Source organism: Eleginops maclovinus, chromosome 19, assembly GCF_036324505.1.
Source record: "Eleginops maclovinus isolate JMC-PN-2008 ecotype Puerto Natales chromosome 19, JC_Emac_rtc_rv5, whole genome shotgun sequence".
Taxonomy (NCBI): domain Eukaryota; kingdom Metazoa; phylum Chordata; class Actinopteri; order Perciformes; family Eleginopidae; genus Eleginops; species Eleginops maclovinus.
Window position 1 is genome coordinate 15,298,420 of NC_086367.1, and position 22,081 is coordinate 15,320,500.

Genomic DNA, 22,081 nt, shown 5'->3' on the forward strand with positions numbered 1-22,081 from the left:
ACCTTCTCGCTTAGCCTCTTTCTTTACTCTCTAGAGTAATAGAATCTGAAGAGCAATATCCTCTTTTCTTCCAGCTCAGAACAATGTGCTCTGACTGACGGAGAGCTGAGTGCGCTGGATAAGAATAGGGGTTTCAGTAAAAGGAGTCGGCACACAGGGCCACTGTTGATCAAAGTCATTAATATCTGATGGAGATGTCTGATGACTTAAGTGATTGGACAGTATTGTTGAGATCATTATCACTATTAAATAAGGATACTTTTCAATATCTATACATATATGATATGCCTAATGAAGGCAAAATCACTGTTTAAAAACAACCCTTACTTTTTGTTTGTTTATATTGCACATTCTTTAAAAGCATTAACTCTCTATAAGACCTTTGATATATTTTTCTGGTCATCTGCTGATATAGACAACTAGTTTCAAGCCAATTTTCCCGGAAATGTCCCATGAGCACTTCGAGGTCTTTGGGGTCATTTTTATGTAAGATAATATAATGCTGGAGACTGTCAATAAAATCAGAGTTAGCAGCTTGTCATGATAAATCTGACTGAAAAATAATGCTGAAAAGAAAATGCATTGGTCACATCATGGCAGATACCCGATCCGCATAATAGGGTCAGTATTGGCGCTGATACAAAGATATTGGATTTGTACATCCCTAATCAAATCTTCACAATATGACTGTGCTAAAAGTCGATTATATTTAATCATCGCACAGGTCTGGGTAGCGCTGTAATGACTTGCATTACTGTACATTTTTAGCTAATTGATTGAGGAGTATTTCAGCAATCTGATTGGTGATGTAATCTTGTTAGTTTAGATTACCTCCAAAAAGGTTTAGGGATTTACTGCCTCTGGTTCTACAAGAGAGGTCACTCATGTTTCACAAACAAAAGGATAGATGGAGCAAGGTAGCGTAATATGATGATGCATTTTGACATGCATTCGGTGAGAACAAGTCTAAGAAAAGTCTGGCACATTGAGGTATCAGATAACCAGACCGTTCTGGCACCATGCGGGCGTAGCAGGTATAACCGGTCGCTACGGCGATCGATGCCGAGCTGCTGTTTAAATGCTGGGAATTTGATAATGGAGGCTATTATCTACTCTAGCCATGGGAGTGACCTGGCTCCAGCAGACCTAATAGGGGGAACTGAAGGTAAGAAAGGGGGGATAGGTAACGATTGAAGGGAGGGACAGAGTGCCTGCCCTTACTGGCTGAACTAACGTTTGAACCTGAAATGGGCTTCAAAACAGTGAATTGATTGTCCTCAGCAGTGAGGTATGTTTGAGGGCGGTGAAGTTAAGTCAGTGCCGTGCTCCTGGAGAAGACTCCTGCAGCACTAATGAGGCATCTTCTGTTTTTTGACACTTCTATCTCTCTCTTGCTTTTTACATGCTGTAGAAAAACTGAATATATCCAAAGCTTATTACTTGGTTTGTAGCACCACCACCTTTGTCCAACCCATGGTTTTTCTGAGCCATTAACCTCAGCCAGTAGGTTAGCACCATGTCAGACTACTGTTCAGTGACTTTTTTTTGTTCTTTATTCTCTTTTGTCAGATGCAAAAAATAGAATGAAACAATGTAGAAAGCTGCCTAGGGCTTTAACTAAGGGTCATCAATTATACAGAAGATACTTTTTAATGTTTTATTTCATTGAGCCTAATTGAATGATCCTTTTATTGCAGTGAATCCTAACCCAAGGGTCAGGAACCCACAACAAATTGTGAAATCAATCTACTTTCTTTGCCCAAATTCAGAGACATGTAATTTACCTTGGAATAAAACAGATAAAAATGTTGCATCCTAAGCACTAATGAAAGTCCTGTATTAGATGTTAAAGGACTTCCTCAACTCTTTTTCCATTTTATTGCTCATTTCGTTTGGCTCTCATCATATCTGTGCGGTTTAAGAAAGATGAAAACTTGAAAAGAATTTAGATTTTGGTGTGACGGAGCAGGAGCTGTTGGCAGCAAATTGCCTCTTGTTATGTGTATTGATGGGATGATCAGACAGCAGAGCACAGTAACCTGAGAGGACAATCTTCCGATCCGTGTCATCACAGTGCAATGATATTACCCGGCAATTTTCTCTCCGGCAATAAGCCGGCCTTGCAGTGGTCTGCTCTCACAAATGTGTGGAAACAGGCCTATTTCTATCAACAAATCAGATTAACCTCCCTGCCCTTGAGGATACCAGGGAGAAAGGTTTGTTAAAAAAAACTGAAACAATGGATAGGACAGTATTCAAGATATAAGAGCTAAAGTACAGGATGGTGATTTTGAGTGAGAGCTGTCCACCGCGTGACTTCAGGGAAGTGAATGTGCCTGCCTAGCAGGCGAAAGTGACCTTATATGACTACATGAATCAGGCCAAAAACATTATGGAGTGATATTCAATCAGGATGCTGATGGCAACTGTTTTTTATAGCTTGTACAATTTGTTTCTTAAGCAAAACAGCAATAGTTCTTTTGTTTCAGCTTTTCCAATGGTACGATTTGCTGGGTTTTTTTGTCCGTTTTTTAACATAATTACTAATGGAATATTGTCCTTTGGTTTGTTTGTTTGTTAGACAAAGCAACACATTTGAGACAGTGACTTGCTTTTTACATTAAATACTTGATTGGTTAGTAATCCAAAGTCTGATTGATTTTCTCTACCAGAATTGATGTTGTTAGGATAAGTGTGGACTAAACGATCCCTATTCAACAACAGTAGAGTGTGAGTAGTGAAGAACTACAAGACGGCCAAGCCTGAAGAAAAAAGGAGTAGACGTTTTAGAGTTTGAAAATACACCACCATCATATAGGAAACAAGTTTCCTTGTCAAGAAAGCAGATCATTTAAATTGAGCTGATAAAAGGAAGAGAAAAATCTAAGGAAGCGCAGAGCTGCTATTGCTCATCAGCTCATCTCCAGATTAGCATCTGCTCAAAACTGGCTAACTACAGACCTGATGATGCTTGCAGGAAGTGATTTATTCAGCCCTGTCGTTATTAACCCATCCAAATACGTGCCTGCTTTCCTTGCACTCTAAATGAAGTGACAATAGTCTCTCTTGTTAATTGATGTGTTGCTTTGTTAGTGAAGTCACTTGTGCTAAATGAATTACTTATAGCTGTGACAGATGAGAAGAGACTTTCGGGAAGAAAAAACATCCTCAATCATGACTTATTTAGAATTTATGTAACCCTCTTTAAACCCATTTAATCTGCTTTATCAGCAGCACTGTGTAGGTGTGCTTTGCTGCAAATTGATAGACAACGGGGTGGGAAATTGGCAACAACCCACCAACTGTCATTGCATTTTGATGAAATGTTGCTAAATCCTGATCGTTGCTAGGACTGAGACCAACTCTTTTTTTAACTGAGCCATGCGCAATTTAAACCAATGAGATACTAATGCAGAAATATGTAAAACTAAGACCGAGAAAATTTGGCAGGAATTAAGAAAATATATTTTTAAGGGCATTTTGGAAATATCAAATCAAAACTTGGCAACCACTTAAAAAAGTTCCTGACTGGCCAAAGATATGATTCAGATGATGTTTTACTTTTTATACTGAATCAAAGTGTGTCATTAATGTAAGATTATAACCAGAATTTGCTTTGGTAACGATGGCAATAAAAGTCTTTCAGGTCTGATGCTTTAATACATATTGTTACAGATGATATATTTTCTACATTTTATTCCATCTTTTATTGTATGGCCTAAAGTGATTGTAATATTCACAATGTGAAAGGCAGATTGGGTGTCATGGTTTCCCAGCAGAGCAGCTGACAGCCAGCCTGGCAAAAGGAAAACAGGATTGTAATAGGATAATCCAAGATTTTCTATGTTCCCGAAAATGGAAGACACACTCTGAGAACACAGTTTGAAGTTGTTAGGGGGGAGCACAAGGCAGCCACTATTCATTATAATCATAGTGTTGAAGGAGCAAACCAAAACTGTCATGACAAAAAGTGTCCCTTGATGTAGCAGGGGGGACGTCACAGTGTCTGGGTGACATTTTGGCTCAGCATCGACGTTCAAGGATTAGGAAAGCAATGGTTTTGGCAATATGTGAGGCTTTCTCTGTAGGATACTGTTGAACATTTTACAATCTAAAATATCACTGTTGGAACAATCTGAGCAAAAGGATGGGTTTTTAAAAATATATATTTTCTCATGCAAGAAGAACACATGTTATTAAACTAAAAGAAATACTAGTACACACCTTTCTAGTCTACATTAGGTGGGTCGAAAAAGATTCTCAGGAGGAGGTTAATTTATGTTGGCCTAGTTAATGATGCCTCATCAAGACTTAAGTATTAAAATCATTTTTAAGTCTTTAATGTGCTCAGAAAAATAGACATCCACAATTCATTATTCATCCTGCTGATGAAGGTATGATTTGAAAGCTTTAGTGTAACTTCTAAATGGATCTGTAAATTAGGATTATATTCATTATGAATAAATCAAACAATTATTTTTTCCTTAATCGTTAAATCAATAGGTCTAAATCTGTCCAAAATGCTGGTGTCACAAACACAGTCCTGTAACATGACAGTTTTACATTTGAGTAAAAGCTTAAACTAGTAAATGGGTGTCACATTTACTTAAAAAATTACAGAAACTTGACAGGTCGTTGCAGCTGTGGTAGTTAGGGTGCCTTGTCAAACTGCTCCGTAATTCAACCTTGACTGTATGTTGTTAACACTAACTCAGTATGTGGTCAATAATATGCATAATATGCAGTTTTGCTTCTTGTGTGTGTGCTTTTGTACTGCTGCTGCTTTGATTCCCACACATAAACATGAACGCCCAACCAGCCTGCAGGCAGAAGGCGGAGACATAATGCGTTCTCCATTGATGTCACTGACATTTTTTGTACTCCCTAATGTAGATAATGACTTTTTTACTGCAGCAAGGTGCTGAGCGAGGAGTATTCACGCTTTACTTACTGAGTGACAGGAGGGCACATCGAAGGGAGAGACGAGAGAGGGCGAAATGTAAAGCGCATGTGAGGAGCGGGAATGGAGGGAGGGAGGGGGCAAACTGCATAGGAGGACTACAGGTTTGGAGTACAGAGACAAGAAGAGAGAAATGGTACTAAGATTGTTCTCCCTCCGGTCCTGTGCAAACAAACGCAGTCAAAAAGTTCAGAGCTTTGTGACTGAAGAAAGACTCGGCTTTGCAGGAAATCAAAAAAGAGGAAGTAGCATAACTCAAGAATTCAGACACACACTTGAAGTCTCTTTGGAATCATGTGTGAAGCAGATGTACACACAAACACAGTCACGTACTGTAGCTCTCTGTGAATTGTGATCTAACTTACCTCTGGCTGATCTCTGTATATCTGCAGATCAAGAAACAGGCTTCCGCAGGGCAGTGCATCTTTGCCTTTCTGTTCAAGTGTGTGTTAATCAGAAGGAGGGCTAAGCGCAGCCTTGGTGTTGAGTGTTTCCAAGACTGATTAAATATTTACCAGTGGTGAGTGTGTAGGCAAGGATTGCAGTTTATATGATGAGCTTTTTGACCTCTGGGCTAACGTAGAGCAGTGTAGGGTTGGCGAGTCTGAAACGCCTTGCGGCTGGTCTTTGCGCGGCCATAAGCCTCTCTGTGTTCACATGCATGTTGTAGTCATGGCAACTGCTCTCGCTTTCTTCTACAAACATGACCTTGCATTTGATTCATGTGGCATTACCCACCTCCCCCCCTACTCTCTAAATACACACACACACACATGTGTTATTCCAGAGAGGTAAAGCAGTAGCCCTCCTCTCCAGTTACTTATCTGTCTGTGTTTAACCTAGAAATCCCTGACAGGGGTTGAGATTATATTAAAGGTCTGAAAGATTTAACACATTGTTGTACAATCTGTTGGTGTATCAGCCACTTCTTCTAAAAAGCATTGTGTGTTTCTTCGTCATTTGGCCTACGTGATTACCATCCTATTTTAAGATGAACTTGGAGATGATGCTTTAGAGGTCACATTGGTGAGGAGTTAACCATGCAAAACACTGCTGTAGCAGCTGCTGCTTGAACATCCAGTTTGTGCTTTTGTGCATGAGGCTTGGATTTATGAGAGGGAAACAAATCCAATCCCCTGCTTCTTCATGAGTAGTGGTGGTTGCTATGTTACTGCCAATTTTAAAGAAATAGTTTGGAAAAACTATGAAATGAACTCGTATGCTTTTTATGCTACTTGTTGGATGTGTGCATAAAGCCTTTGAAACAGAGACTAACAGCTAGCTAGTCTCGTAGATTACTCGGCGCAAACTTGTTTCTGGTTTTGTAAGCTTCAGCTTGTGTATTAATTAAGCAAACACGATTCTGCATGTTAAATAATGAGCTATACATTATTATAGGTACCAGTAGGCAGATTGTGCAAGCTTTAGACAGAACCAGGCAAGCTTTTTCCCTTTGTTTTCAGGCGTTGTGCTAAGCTAAGCTAACTTACAGCTAACTGTAGCTCAACAAGCTTACTGAAGAATTCATGTCAGCTCGTTGTATCCATGTTTACTTCTGAACACTCAGCAATAAAGCCAATACTCGTATTGTGCAGAATGTCTCATAAAAGGAAAGTCTTCTAATGAATGTATTACTTCCTGCTTTTCTGCCCTCGTCTCAGAGTTATGGGAAACTCTCTTTATTTGGCATATTGCATGATATGACTTTGAGGGCTTTTAATCTGCTAAATTGACTGAAGTCTACTCAGATGGCCCGAGGGAAAAAGAAAATCTAATTTGTTTCTTTTCTACCTTCTCAGTTGTTGTCTCATTCTATATTCCTCAGTACCTACTTCAGTCTCCTCTCTCCTTTCCTGTTGGCTGGTATCCCTGCAGGGGCTGCCTCAGGATGACATCCTATCATATTTAAGCCGCTTTACTGCACTGCCCCTTTGGGTTTAGCCGACTAAAAGTAAGATTTATGTGAGGACTGTGCATAGGGCAGTTTTGCTGTGGATGTGTGTGATTATTTTCCCCAAGCTCCTGCAGTAACTCACACCAGGGACGACGTGTTGCATCAAAGCTTTGTGTTTTTGTCAGCCTACATGGAGGGCCAGATAGCTGATGATTGCAAAATGCAACACATAAATCCGTTTTTTTATTGTTTAATAAATAACCTGACACTATCTGGTACTATACTCCTCAACCATCTGCTGTTCCTGTTTGCCAAGTTCCAGTAAATGCCAGGAATTGTTTGCAAACACTGTGATGATATCACCAAACCTGTGATTCTCCATCAGTAGAGTATCTGCTTTGAGCCTGTGGTAAAATAAATGGTCAGAAAATGTGTCTTTCTTTCTCTATAGTATCGTCGACTCTCTCGTCTTTCTGCCTGTCTCTAGTTTCAGTTGTCCAGTAGGTGATCATAAATGTAACAGGATATTGCTCTCAAACGGCATGCATGCCCAGAGGACAAGCATATCAAAGGTTAAATAAACATGTATTCAACTTTATTGAAGCAATGATTATGAGGACAGAGGACGGCTATTAAACTGTACTTTCAGATCATCCGCATCTCTATTGCTTTCTCTAGCTTTGCACAGCATCATCCCACATTTTCAGATCTCAAAAGTATCAAACATTTCTTAGAAAACTCAACCACCATCTTGAAAAAGATCATGAAATGTTGCCAGGGGAGTAATACATTATTCCGGCATCTGCTTGGCTTGCTTGGCTGTGATCCCTAGTGAGCAGAAGCCTGTATTAACAAGGTTTGGACACGCCTCGGAGCTCAACTGAGCTAAACACTTCACATTCCTCTGCATGGTTAGAGGGAGGCGTTGACGGGAGAGAAGGGGTTGGATGTAAAGAGAATAGAGCTGTCTCTGATTATATCATCTCCGGGTTTAGTCTAACATGCACTTAATGTTTTATTGGTTAGTCAGTGCACATGCTTTGGATGTTTGTGTGTCCGTTGCCGTGTGTGTGAGTCTCTTAGGGCATATGTGTCCTGAGCAATTATGCCATGTCCTAAGAGTTATACTTCCTGTAGCCAAAATGAACCCCAAAATGTTGCAGCTGTTCAGATCAGTTTTTGGTCTAGCAGTAAGCTGTGTAAATCTCTTCTGTGGGTGTTTTTTTGCTTGTGTGTGTATTCATTCATTCCACAGAAAAAATGTGATGTTGATTGAACTGAGTGCAGCAGTGTGGGAAATAAAAATGTCAATTTCACATTTAAATAAAACAAGTGCTGAGATGACTTTGGTTGTACGCATCACACAGTCACACACTCTGACAGCCTGTAAGAAAAGTAAGCAACAGGGCGTGAGCTCTAGGGTTCGTGTTTTTATTGCAGTGTTCGTTGACAGCTCTTTCATTATATGAATCAGAAGTTTGAGAGCATTGTATTCGATCAGGCATTGTGAAAGGACACCTAGAACCAGGCTTTCAACCACACACATACACTTGCATTGTAAGAATGTTTGTTTTCGTTGGACTGCTCTTCATTTCTTACTTCTAGAGGCATTACAGTCTTCCATCTTCCTGCTCTAACATGACTCAGATGGTTAACAGTTCTCTGAAATTACTGGATTTTCCTCCTTTGGTAGAACGCACTATAACCCATCATACCTCAGCACCTACTTTCATTTCCTGGATGTGTAATAAGCAACCAGCTAATGAGCACAGAGCTGTTCAAAAAAGATACACTTAAGGGCTGGCATACAGTACAGCTACAATTGTTACCAATAACTGTTTAAAGAGTATGGCAGCCATGCATGCAGTTTTATCACTATATACTGACTATAAATGTCAGTGTTTGCATTCATTGGTTTAATATTTCTACACAGTATTTTATCATGGCAATAAACCCAGCTTACATGGCATTCCTGCTGTGCATTCAGCTTCCTATAAAACATCACATGTACACAAGTTTGGTGCCCTTGCTTATGATTAACCAGAAATGCTTGAGAACACACCTTTTTTATTTAACCTGATTTTCCCTCATACGTCAGTCTTTATCATTGCCCATCGTCTACTAGTGGAAATGGTAAAAAAGAATGATCCTAAAAAAGAGCTGAGAGAATAATATTGCAGATTGGGCTCTCTCTCGCTCTCTCTCTCACTCTCGCTCTCTTGCTCTCTCTCTCTCTTTTACCTCTCTCTTTACCTTTTACCTCTCTCTCTCTCTCTTTACCTTTTACCTCTCTGTTAGAAATCTGTCACACTATGAACAGAGGTCCTGAGAAGATTGCAGGTTAATAGACCCCCGAGGTCTTTTGAGTTCACAGGAGTTACGGGGTTGTGTCAGGTTGGATAAAGAGAACACGCAGCAGAGAGAACACCCTAAGGGTTGTCTGTTGAAGAAAGACTTCACAGTATTTCTCATAACTGGAAAGGGTTAAGATTGCTTTATGGTAACCTCTGCCTCCAAAACTAATTATAGTGATGCTTTTAGGAGGGAGGGACTTCATACAGTGTCCTTCTATGTTGGTTTTTTTAGGTCAGAAAATCAATACGGGCCCTCAAGATTTATGCTTTCTGTCATCTTCTTGGCAAGGTCCCAGAACTAAGCAGCCAGTGCTTTACTACATACAGTGATTATGCACAGCTATATATTATGAGGCCGAACAGTATAATGATTGGTTGCAGTTTCTGGTATTGTATTATACTTACTGAACCCCCACATACCCTTAAATGCCAAACAGTAGAGGAAATGTGTCCTCAGTTTACTGTATCACAACAGTATCAGATAGAAATTGTTTTGCTATAATTAGGGATGTGAGGATACCAAAAGTGTTGTAGTCGATACTATTATACTATACTAATACCCAACTCATTACCAAGTCAAAAACAAAACAATACATCGATCTATGTACTTCAAAACACTATTTTTTAATATTTTCTTTGCATTCCTATTTAAGTTCTTCAATCAACTGTTTGATATTTATTCAAGTTTCTTCTTTAAAGGATGTTGTTTCTGTCAGTGGTAAAAAAAAAAAGAGATCTGCTTTAACTAATTAAGGATCTACAGCACGCAACCGGCACTAATGAAAAGGGTAATGACTGATAAATGTAATGATAGCAATCTGAGTGAAGTATTAATTACACTTGAAGTATCACTTCCTGCTTGAGAGCAGAGTTAATGCATCTGTTGGCATTTTAAATATATATATACTGTACAAGTTATAAATAGGAGCACTATGACTTGATTTACAGGGTGAAAAGTATAGTAAGGATAACAGAAACGAAGGATAACCATCTTTGTGTGAATCGACAAGCTTTGATAGTTCTCACTGAAGTTCTGCCAACTTTTTCAGGCACAAAATAACCACATCCTGAAGTTCAATACTACATTTGAATAGATGGTGTTTGTGTGTTCTAAACGCTTTCAAGAGGCAGAGCCAGGATTTAACGTGTCCTTTCCTTCAAAACAAGTCAAGTTTAAGAGAGGTTAAATATACCAGGTTTACTAAGGAAAATGCAAGGATTGGTAAGTGAATGTGGTTTATTTGTTTGAATATTTACTCCTCATTCATACCTAATCCATGGACTAAGAGCTTTATTGGTGAGTTAAGCGCGAAGATTTTCTGTTTGTGCAGCAACCCGTATAAACGTGTTTAACAGGGCTTCTATACTAATGCAAAATCTATCAGCCATGAAATTAAAACCGAACCAAAATGAACATTTCTGTTTTTAAATGTAGAAGTATGTTTTGCATAAAGAGGTACTGTTTATCTGAAGTGTGTTGCCTCCCCTGAGGTTAATGACAGTCCTACCTCGCAGCATGCAGCAGCAGAAGACATTTAAAGTGCTGAAAAGCCTCGTAAGTGATAGGCAATGATCTGGTCTAAATTGGGATGTAGTGAAAGCATCATTGAGAACTCACAGACTGCATTTGCTATAGTAGGAAAAGCCCTTTTTTATATAAAAGTCTCTCTTTAATTGGATTTGTTTTTATTATCTATACTTTAAATTCACATTTCCTTTTATATTTAATATGTTCATGTTCCTTTGTTCATTTTGTGCCATTTTGTCATTGTTTTTCAGATTTGTTTTCCTATGCTGTATGACTATTATACACATCACAATATATCAATCTGTAGACGACAAAAGACTTCTTTGGTAATCCAAAAGAACTGAAAGTAGGAGTTGATTCAATTCCCTTGGCAGAAAATGTTAAATTTATATATTTTTGTTTTGGCCTGTTTTCAAAAAGAGAAACAGCGATCTGAAGACTAATTAACAATCAAAAGAATAATGAACAGCTTAATATTAAACTCGGCTTCAGCACTTTAGCTGTCACCTTTTTTAGCCTTAGAAAATATGACAGTGCTTCGACGTGAAAACCTGCTACCCAAAAATGGCAATGACAACATATGTCATTTCAATCATGACGACTTCACATTTTGAGTCACCAACGTGGGTGTCCACACTTGACCTTAATACATCCGCTGTGTCTCTTTTTTCTTGTCCATGCTCATTTGGTTTTGGTGACATTTTTTCCCACCTCTGCCTCTCTATCTACAGTACTTGCATCACACATGACAATGGGATTGAGTGTGTCTGTTACAGCAGCAGTGATGGCTGACTTATTTGATTATTTTGCTGGCGAGGAACAACCAGACTGCAATTTGTATCCTTTAATTCCTGTTTTATCAGATGATTTAATCTTAGCGGTTACATGAAGTGGAAACAGCCCCATGGATTTTGTCAAAGTGCCGCATTGAGAGTACTTTGGTGTTCCAGCAGGACTTACAGTGACGTTAAGGAGGGAACCCTGATGACGCAGACAGTGTGTGTGCACATGGACACACGCATACAGACACATACACACACACCTCCTAAATGAGAAAAGGCACTGAGGCTTGAAGATGCCCTCTTACATGCTCTCCCTCTCTCTGCCCCCCATCATTTTACATTCACCGAGTACAGCACCCTTTCTTCTCTTCCTCTCCCCTCTTATCTTCCATCATACTGCTCCTCCTTAAAGTCTAATACATCATCATGACTTGTAGTCCAGATAAAGCCCGGTTATTTAACGATTTATTAAGCAGGTGTCCTTGGCCCGTTCTACCCTGTTCGCTTTCGTTCTTGCAAAGTTTCTGAACCAAACTTTTCAAATCTTTTGCTTGTACAATGCAGACACTCAAAAGCGAGGACAGCCTTAAATCTAGTCAGAATTATCGACTGTTGTCACATCCTGAATGTTGCTTTTTTCCTACAAGGTCATACAAATCTTTCAAAAAAAGGTGTCTGGCGTTGTGATTCCTGACTGAATAGCTTATAGTGAATAGTCTGAGCTGCATTTGGTTTATCTGATATGTAATAAACCACTTTTAGTTTTCATACTTCTACATGGCAAGTTAGTCAGTTAACAAGAGTGTTGATTGGAAAATCATCTTCATTACGAAAGCCAGGTGGACTTTGCTCAGGCACACACACCCATACACACACACAATCTTCTGGTTCAATACAAAAAAAAAAGGTTACTTTACTTAAACTTATCCACGTGCAGATAAAAACAAAGAGTGCAAAAACAACATGATTCATGTGTTTTAAGATGTGAGTCATAGCTGTGTTTTGGCAGCAAGTTAATTTAGCGTCTCCAGGAGGTTTACACGCAAATTAAAAAGGCCTCTTATTCTTTGCAGTAGCTAACATACCTTGTTATGATTGCCTCTGTAGGCCCTGGAGGGGTGTGTGGTGTTTATGTGTGTGTTGTGCTTGGAGGAAGTAAATCACTGTCTGTTTGTGAGGTTTCAGTGTGTCTTTGTAGAGTGTGTGTCTTTGATTGAAGTGACTGTCAAGCGGATATCCTCTAATCTGAGTTTGTCATCACCAGAAACTAACGTTAATGGCATTAGCAGTTTAGGTGACCTGATGTACTGGTTCACACGCACGCACGCACGCACGCACGCACGCACGCACGCACGCACGCACGCACGCACGCACGCACGCACGCACGCACGCACACACACACACACACGCAAGGATGGTTTACAGCCCAATTACCCAGCCTGCCTCTGTTTTTAGAACGGGGCTTTAAATCTTTAGATTCTGCTATACTCAATATAACCACTGTTGCTCTTTCCTCTTGCCCATCAACTACAGAGTTCACCTCAGTGCTCTCTGTTTGCATGGGATGCTGCTAAACCATTTTTCTTTTTGTCCATTAAGAGTTTTCTGGCTAGTTCAAAATCATCTATTGTGCTGCAAGCGATCATTAAATGCAGGTTTGGGTTATAAAGGCACATTTTTCATGATATCTTTGTACTCCCTAAAGTCGAGGCTTGAATCTGGACACAAAGCAACATGGCAAGAAAGACTTAACAAGGAGGAAAAGCACACGGATATAAACAAGCCAACTGTTAAATTAATTTATATGAATTAGGGGATCCGAAACATTTCTCTATGGACTGTTTTTATAGTAACACTGCAATGTGGTCTTGACAATGACGTTTGGATGTTATAACACATACAGTATGGACCAATGTGATGTTATATTCCCTAACTCCTCAAAAGAAAGTCTCACACTCTCAGCAAATGCAGATCAAGTAGCTAATTGGGTAATGATGTACAGATTTTTTTGTGTACTGATGACCTACTTGAGTTCAAAATCGGTATGTTGTTGTTGCAGGCATGATGGGGAGTAATGAGGGAGGATGAAGCACAAATATGTTATAAGGCTTTGTTATGTTTTAGCTCATCTCACCAACGACCATAAGGCATTATGCTAACCTGAAAAACTGGTTGTAACCTGAATAATTGTCCACTTGTGAAGTTCATCTTTCAATGTTTGGCTCACAGTGTAACTGGGTCAAAAGTGTTTGAAATTTAAGATGACTTAGCATTCAAACACCACAATTCTGCTAAAGAATCTTACCACTAAACTTGGTGAGCACTGTTGTTATACCAGAATGGATTGATGTTTAAAATGACAAACTATATCTTGTTGGAAATCAGTATTTTCCGATATACTGTGTGTTGTTATGCCAGTCTGATGTAGCTGTATGACTGAAACGCTCATAGGACAAAACCAAAGATGGCATCCCAAAGTTTTTTTTTGAATGAATGTGGTGGGACAGCGTGCTTGCACTTTCAGTCCAAATATCAGTGTGCTTTATCATGCAGGCACAAACGAATAAACCTAGCAGACTTGAACCAGATGCCCCTCAGACTTGTGATCCATCCATCTTTTCACTTCATCCCCTCCTCCATCCATTCATGGCTGCTATCGGCCTAGTTGTCATGGTTACTGTGTCCTTGCCGTCACTAAGCCCTGATTGTGACTTGTGCCGCCAGGAAGAAAAAAGGTTTATGATAGCACATATACTACACACAGAAGAGCAAAACAAACACTCACTCATCAGCGGTCTTCTTGTGAGCGATATTCATTCATATAGCGTGCACACACACACACACACACACACACACACACACACACACACACACACACACACACATACATACATACAAATACACACACATACGCACACACTAGTACAGTAGTGATTAAACTAGCCTACTCTAACAGGGAGTCAGTCCCATTTATTATCCAGTGTCTTATAGATACGTTAGTATTCTCAAACCTTTAAAGGTCATCATCATTTATAGATGATTATTAATGCAACATGAGCGGCTTATAGACGTTACTTACAAAGCATCGTCTCAAATGCTTCCTATTTATCAATTGCTTCCTGAGTGTATGGCCTTGCTTCTAGTACCATCTCTTTTCTGGCATAGAGGATGCAGTTGCCATAGTTTCCCACTTCTCTCTCTCAGGGTGGATTTTAAGGAAAATGTAACAAGCAGTTACACCCATCTTTTAAAGTTTTCATTAATATGGATGCTGATGGTGTTTATTCCTTCTGATCTGCCCTTTTATTCTTCTCACTTGGTTTAATAAAACCTTTACCTTCTTTTCTCTCTCCATCTATCCCTATATCTGTTTCTCTCTCTCAGCAGTTTGTAGCATTGCCCCCAGGAGCATATAACTTTTAGCCTTGGTTACATTGGCAGAAAAGGAAATGCAACGTTACATCAACAACATCTTTCATAGTCAATGTTTTTACAAGTGGAAACAACATGGATCTGTTTTTTTCCTCCTAGATGAAGACATTCCTATTTGGCATCTCACTGTGTCACTGGCACTGAAGTGTTAACAGTGAGTTCACCCTTTCTGGGCTTCAGGAATCATTTTATTAACACTTGTTTTAACAGAGTTGGCCATGACCAAAGGCAGGGCTCCAAGGTTTCACCTGCCAAATACTTGTTGTCTCTGCTTGCCGCATCTGTCATATTTCCAGCAGCTTTGGGCGGGTGGACAAGTCATCATTCACTCTTTTAATTCTGAACTCTCTTTAGCAGCAGCAGCACTTTAACTTCCTCGGCTTGTGGTTGTAGTTTGACAGCCCCCAACTTAAATGATCGGCTGTCACAGCGCCTTATTAAAGCCACTCCAGGCAGTTGTGCTGGGATAACAAGCTTTGATTAACCCTGTTACAGTTACAGAAAGAGATGATGACTTGCTGGAACAAGATATTTCCCTCAGGAGATGGTGGAAATCAAACTCAGGACTGAAAACCTTGAGGAACATTGGCATGTGAACTTTTACATGTTCATATTTGATGAATTCAAATCTATCCTACACCCTAAAATGCATATTATATTTGAATCTAGCACCAAAAGCAAACCAAAACAACTTTAATAGCACTGTTGCATTTTGGCCTTTTAATGATGAAGTGTTAAGAAAAGGAATGGTTAGTCGCCACTTATCTGGCCTAGAGCATAATTAAGGCTCGGCTGCCTGGCTGGTTAAATATTCGCCAGAAATGTCTTCATCTCAAGTGTTGCAGTCAGTGGAGTTAATATATGAAAATGTCTGGATGTGTTGGGAACTAGGCACAAGGTTATGAATCGAGTAAAAGACAACAAGTGAGAAAAGAAGCCTACGCCAGTGTTTTGATTTATGCCCACGTGTGCTTTTGAGTGGGGAACTTTTGGCAAGAACTTTGGCTGATATTTTAAGAAAGCGAAGAACCACGAGAGGGAGGAAGTAGGAAGTATTGACTGAGATTTGAAGCTGCTATTATTGGCTTCTCTGGCTTGTGTGAGGTGTTAGAACTGTGAGAGTGGGAAAGGTTACACGATGACGGAGAAATAGGAGATGGGCGACGGAAAGAGAATTGCTCATGCAATGTTATTGTTTTCTGGTTTATGGGTTGTACTATGTGTCTAAATGTAGGTCTTACTCTGTATTCCATGCACAGTGATGTAGAGTGCTCTACATTTTCACTGCAGTCAGCCAGCTCAGCTTTAACTATGATGACCTCATTGTTTATATTACCAGCACCCACTCTTTCTTCCTTTCCTCTCCCTCATCTATCTCTCCCACCAATCCCTCTCTTTTTTCCCTTTTACCCTCTTGTGCCATTTTCGTCCCTTTTTGTATTTATTTATTTATTGACCATCGCTGCTTCTGTGGATATTACAAAAGTCCATTACAGCCTGTGGCCTGGCGCTGAACGGCCTATCATCTTACCGCTATCTTTGCTGGTGATATTAATAGTACAGATACCAGCAAAGGATTTCCTGTAGCATCCATGCTATTCCTGTCACATCCTTATAACTTTGTCTCTAACATTTGGTATAAAACTAGCATCTGTGCCAAGATTTCCTACTCACTAAACATTTGCTGGTGTTATTCAATAATCAGTGGATCAGTTGGCTTGGTCAGTGTAGTAGTATTTTCTATTATTTTTAAACAAATCTGGATTTTTTTTTACTTTGCGTCTTGTAGTGCATCGACTCGATGATTGTAAATAGATACACAGATGGTCTGCTAAACAAGGATGGGTATTAATCACAGCCTTGGGCTCCAATCCATCAATGGGTCAAAGATTAACACATGTTACCTCAAGGCTCAGGCCGTATCGATGTGCTTGGTACACCAGGGTATTTAGAAATACAGAATGTATGGTTTCAAATATCGTCAAAAAAGCAGACCCTTTCTTCCTAATCAACTAACACCGAGATGCTGGATTAAGGTGATGCATTGTAGTGTACAGCATGAGCTACCAGAAGTTAGTTTCTACTGGTTGAAGAGGTGCCTCAGCTGAGAAAGATGGTGACTGTTCGATGTAGGAATGACAATAGAGGACTAGTAAAAGAGAAAAAATCTGACCCGATTTGGAGTAATTTGGATTTAGTCTTCTTTCTCCTGTTGTTTTTGATGCAATGTACATAAAGTAGCACTGATTCCTCATTGGCTCATACTAAAGTTACACGTGTTATATTAAGATAATGTAATATAGTTGAAGCTTCTTTCATCTCATCTGTGACAAAGGACACAGTTAATCACCTTAGGTAGCAAGGGACTAAGACTACTGGGTCCTGAACCTAAACGTTCTTTGTTCTCCATTGGTCTCTTCTTTTATGATGGCCTTTGAATCAGTTCTCATTCTTTTTGCCCCACGCTAAGGTAGTATTAAAGAACAATGATGATTATTAAGTATTGCTCTGGGAATGGTTAAATGTCCATCTGCAGCACTGCCTCTACCCACACCTTCCTTCACTCCCTCTGTCTCTTCCTTTACAAACTTGTCATTTGTGGCTGACAGGAAATAAAAAGGAGTCGGCTCTGTCCTCTGAAATGTGGCCAGTTTCTTTGGTACCTGCCTTCAGGGTTGATAAAGGGGTAAAGAGGACAGAGTTCCAGACAAACAACAAAGAGACATTCCTGCCTCTCCCTGACAGATTTCTGTGCCTGTCTGCACACATGTGCACAAAGACACAATTGTATGGACAATCACATACACAAACCCCGTTTTTGATAAGCTAAACATTCTGAAATCTCTGCATACGAGCTGACACTCATTCCTCAGTTCAAGCTCCCTGTTTCTACCTTTTTTATTATCTCTCACAAAGTTAAACATGTAATACGAATCTGTTGTTGTCTCTTACACATTACTCTCTATAGGTGTTTAGTCTGAAAGGGATAGTAAAACAGTTTTAATTGAGTGCATACAAGGGTTCAAAGTCAACCTAGACCACATTGAATTGTGGTAACGAGGCGTGTGCGTGCGTGTGTGCGTGCGTGTGTGCGTGCGTGTGTGCGTGTGTGTGTGTGTGTGTGTGTGTGTGTGTGTGTGTGTGTGTGTGTGTGTGTGTGTGTGTGTGTGTGTGTGTGTGTGTGTGTGTGTGTGTGTGTGTGTGTGTGTGTGTGTGTGTGTGTGTGTGTGTGTGTGTGTGTGTGTGTGTGTGTGTGTCCACCCAAGCGGACAAAGTCTAGTGTAGGATATTTGTTTTCATAGTAATGACACTGAAACACGGTTGGTTGGTTCGATGGATTGTTTAGACTGCTGTCTCCTCTATGTTCACTAGTCATTTTTGCTGTCTCCACTCTGGAGTTTCTCACTTTTTCACCGTTCCAGCAGTCAGACCTGTCATGCTTTTGAAAACGTCCAGATGCTCCTCCGGTCTCATTTTCCAGGAGAAAGGAGAGGCTACACTGAGACAAGCACTTTAGTTGTCTTGTGTTTTTCAGCTCGCTTGCAGCCTGAATGAGATTGTTTTTTTCTACTAACCCTTCATGCCAATATACAGTGCTTCCTCCCTCCCTGTTCATCTATTTATTTTACTTTTAAACCATCTAGTCTTCTAAACCTTATGGTCATAGAAAGCCGGTGGGGGCCGTGGTGTACTGCTTTACTTTGACAAAACAGGGCAGTTGAATGTCTAAACCTGCGCAGCCTTTGCTGTGTTTGGACAGGTTTCAGACGGCAGAATAACCTCTGTCACCTCCCACATGCTCCCCCTCTGTCCCTCTTTTTGTACATCATGCTATAATTAATGTCAAACCCAACAGTGAGATCTGGAGGAGGCATGGGCTAACATGGTTAACATGCCCTTACTTGGCTATTGCTCCTATCTCACAGCCCCTCTTTTTGAGCGCTGGCCTGGCTGTAGAACTGTACTGGCCCCTTGTGTTGATCAAAGACCATTACACCACATGTGTCTGTCAGAAGGCCGCTACATGTTCTTGGAGTTTTTCAAAAAGACACAAGTTATTGGAGTTGCAAGCTCTTACTTTAATGACAACCAATGATTTTATTTAGCCAGAACAGAGTCCCAAGTAATTAGCAATCTTCTAACTGGATTTTCATTCTCTTTGAAATCTCTGATTCTTGACAAACAGGCTTTAGCATGCAATCAATTTCCCCTTCTTCTCTGGGAACTCCTGTTGTTGCCAACAGAGGTTTGTGTAATCCTACGGAGTACCTAATTATACAAAGTGAATCTCTTTTATTCAACATCACATATACATGCCTAAAGTTGTTGAGTAGACTTGTCTGGAACTACTCTATGTTACTGCCACACTGTCACACTGTACCCCATCTACGTCTTTTACTGTAGCACCACCAGCCTGCAGCTCTGGGATCTTTTCATCTTATCTCAATCCCCAACCATTCGGTCTGCTGCTCATATCCATTTTCATAACTTTACTCAACTTCCTATTTCTGTGCATGCAGATTGTATCTGTCATTGTGGTATTGCATACAGAAGTTGTTGGCTAACTGAGACACAGAGGCTGTGAATTTGTAAAACCGTTAGTGTCACACATATCTACTGACACTAGTGACATGGAAATATCTGGACATGTGGAGGCTCATATTTCGCACCAAAACCCGCACAAGAGAGGCAAGTGGCAGCTTGTGTTCGTGTTTGTTTGTCATTAACCTCCAGTCGCTGTGAAGTGAGCGTCTTACTGAATGTGGGTGGTGCCGGGGGAGGATGTGTTGGGGATTGGAGACTTGACTGAAGCTTCTTGCAGCTGTGTGTGTGTGGTGGGGTATTTTAGGAGCAGAGGAAGGGGTTTCGTTTGTGAGGGTGGATGTGATGCTGAGCTGCCATCTTTTCAGCTGTGAAGTGCAAGGAAATGCACAAGGATGAATTTATCCTCCACCTCCTATAACCCTAAAACCCCTTGTAAATAGTTAAGTTTGACGGCAGATTTTAATTTAAACTTCTTTCCTTGTATTCTACATGTGCTATCAATTTGCAAAGCAGTGCTAATCCATAAAACCCGCTCTTTGTTTCAGATAGTTAGTGTTTAGCCTGTGCGTTGTGCAATAAATAATCCTATAGACAAAATTAAATGGAAACGTTAAGTCAAACTATCGTGATATGCCTAGGCCATTCAGTTATAGCAATAAACAAAATTACAAATCTGTTTAAAGCAGACAAGAGAACTTTTGCACTATGTAACGCTGCTAGCAGAAACATGTTTAAATTATAGAGAAGGAAGGAAGCGAGATCAGTTCAAGAAAAGAGGAAGTCAGAACTATGAGTGGAGAGGAGCTTCCCGTAACTCGTGTTGCAAATCTCACCATCCGACCCATTCCTAACCGTTTGTGTGAATGTTTGTATTGAATGTGATACCTGCAAGAATACTTTGTGCGTAAAAGTAAATCTGTATTATCTATAGTTTATTTTTATATTTAAATATACCTAACGTACGTATGATTTTTGTAACCTACGTCTGTTAACTTGCAACACAACACTCCTCCCCTCCCAGAAAGATTCTCATATCACCTGGATAGAGAGAGACTTTGCCAGTATTAGAGATCAGGTAAGTTCTGGTCATATCTCCTGTACAGCTGCTTCATATGCAATCTGCAGCTCCTCTTCTGCTAAGCAACCACATTCAGGCTTGATGTTGCCCACATCTTTGTATGTTATCCCCTTCAGGGCTTAAACACTTTTGCGTTTTGGTCTCTGCCTTCTGGAACTTCAATTAAAAAAGGTTCAAGCCAGCCTCTTCTTAGATTGGACTGCAATGAAGTGACGTAGGTCTGCTAACAGCTCAATTATGCTACTGTTTGGTCAAGAGAGAAGTTGACTCATGCCTTGTCCAGCAGCTTATTCTCGGTTGTTTAAGTGGTATTTGCTACACAAAGAGCAATAAAGTGAGAGATGTGGGAGAAAAAAAGAGTGAGGGCACTTGAGGACCAGTACATGCTTTTTTAAGGGGCAGGATAAACAGGAATAGACTATATGAGAGGAAAGAGAGGGACATGCCTTTTCACAGACCGGAAAATCTCTCTCAACGCAGGCAGTGAGTCGTCTGAATCGTTCTAACACATAGAGGTGAAAGCTCAGTCTTGTCATTGTCAGTTTCCCCTAGCTTGATCTCTGTTGAATTGTGGGTAAAAGTGGTATTAACCACAACATTTTACCACAAAAAAACTGTTTAAAATCTGTTGTACAATGGTGGTCAAGAATGCAACAAAGTTGTATGTCCTGATTACACAGAGCTATGTTTTAAGTAAACATAGATTCACATGTAATGCCATTGTGAGATGTAAGTACTTTTTATATGAGCGGCAGAAAGGCACATCCATATTTCTATATTCTTTATCTTGTTTCTGTATCTTTCAATTTTAAATCCACTCGCTTCCTCTCAGTCTCTCTCTTTACTTAAACTCTATCTCTCCCGCTTACACTATCTCTCTCGCTTACCGGCAGATGTGTGTGTGTGGGACTTTTTGGGTGCAGGCTCTTCCTTCCTGCCCGCTTTGGTTGTTCACTTCAGCTGCAGTCAGTCACTGAGGACACACAGGGCTCATCACACCAACACAGAGAGAGAGAGCAATGGAGAGAGGGAGGACAGTAGAGATAATAAAAGAGAAGATAAAGAGATGATTATACTTGAGCAGAAGGCTACTTCTGAGGAAACCGATAAAGGGAAGATATTTATTCATGTGCACTTAATGTACACAGAACTAATCTAATGTGTCTAAAGTGATTTTACGGGGAGACAGGGTCAAATTAAAGAAGGTTGATGTGAGGTAGTGCAGTGTTGGCGTCGTTATGGAAATGGGTAGGATGAAGATGCAGAAGTTTTGGCAGTGCTGAGATGGAAAAGGACAAGGGAAAGTTCAATCTGAGCCGCTTTCTGAACCTCTACCTTCCCAAAAAGAACAAAGCCTTGGCTGGCAGCCGCAGATCAACAGCTGCAACAGGCAACAGCCATGACACTTTACCTGCGCAGAGGAACCACTGGACGGTAAAGTGATACCTACTTGTGTTGTCATCTTAAAGCTGCAAAGTGCAAACGAGGTTCAGTGATCATTTTTTTGT

The 22,081-nt window shown here is 40.2% G+C and overlaps 1 protein-coding gene across 6 annotated transcripts in view; it reads left to right on the forward strand.

Annotated features, from left to right (window-relative positions):
- The window catches only part of rps6ka1 (ribosomal protein S6 kinase a, polypeptide 1), a 46,362-nt gene that overhangs the window by 13,975 nt on the left and 10,306 nt on the right, over window positions 1–22,081 (forward strand). For 2 of the 6 annotated variants that reach the window (XM_063909121.1, XM_063909123.1), the window contains exon 3: window positions 20,517–20,570. The exons of 2 other annotated variants lie outside the window; for them this stretch is intronic. In XM_063909121.1, coding sequence (XP_063765191.1) covers window positions 20,517–20,570 — 54 coding nt within the window. Of the gene's footprint in view, window positions 1–10,403; window positions 10,431–20,516; window positions 20,571–21,518; window positions 22,008–22,081 lie in introns of those variants that run through there. 2 more of the 6 variants (XM_063909127.1, XM_063909125.1) reach the window with 2 other exon arrangements.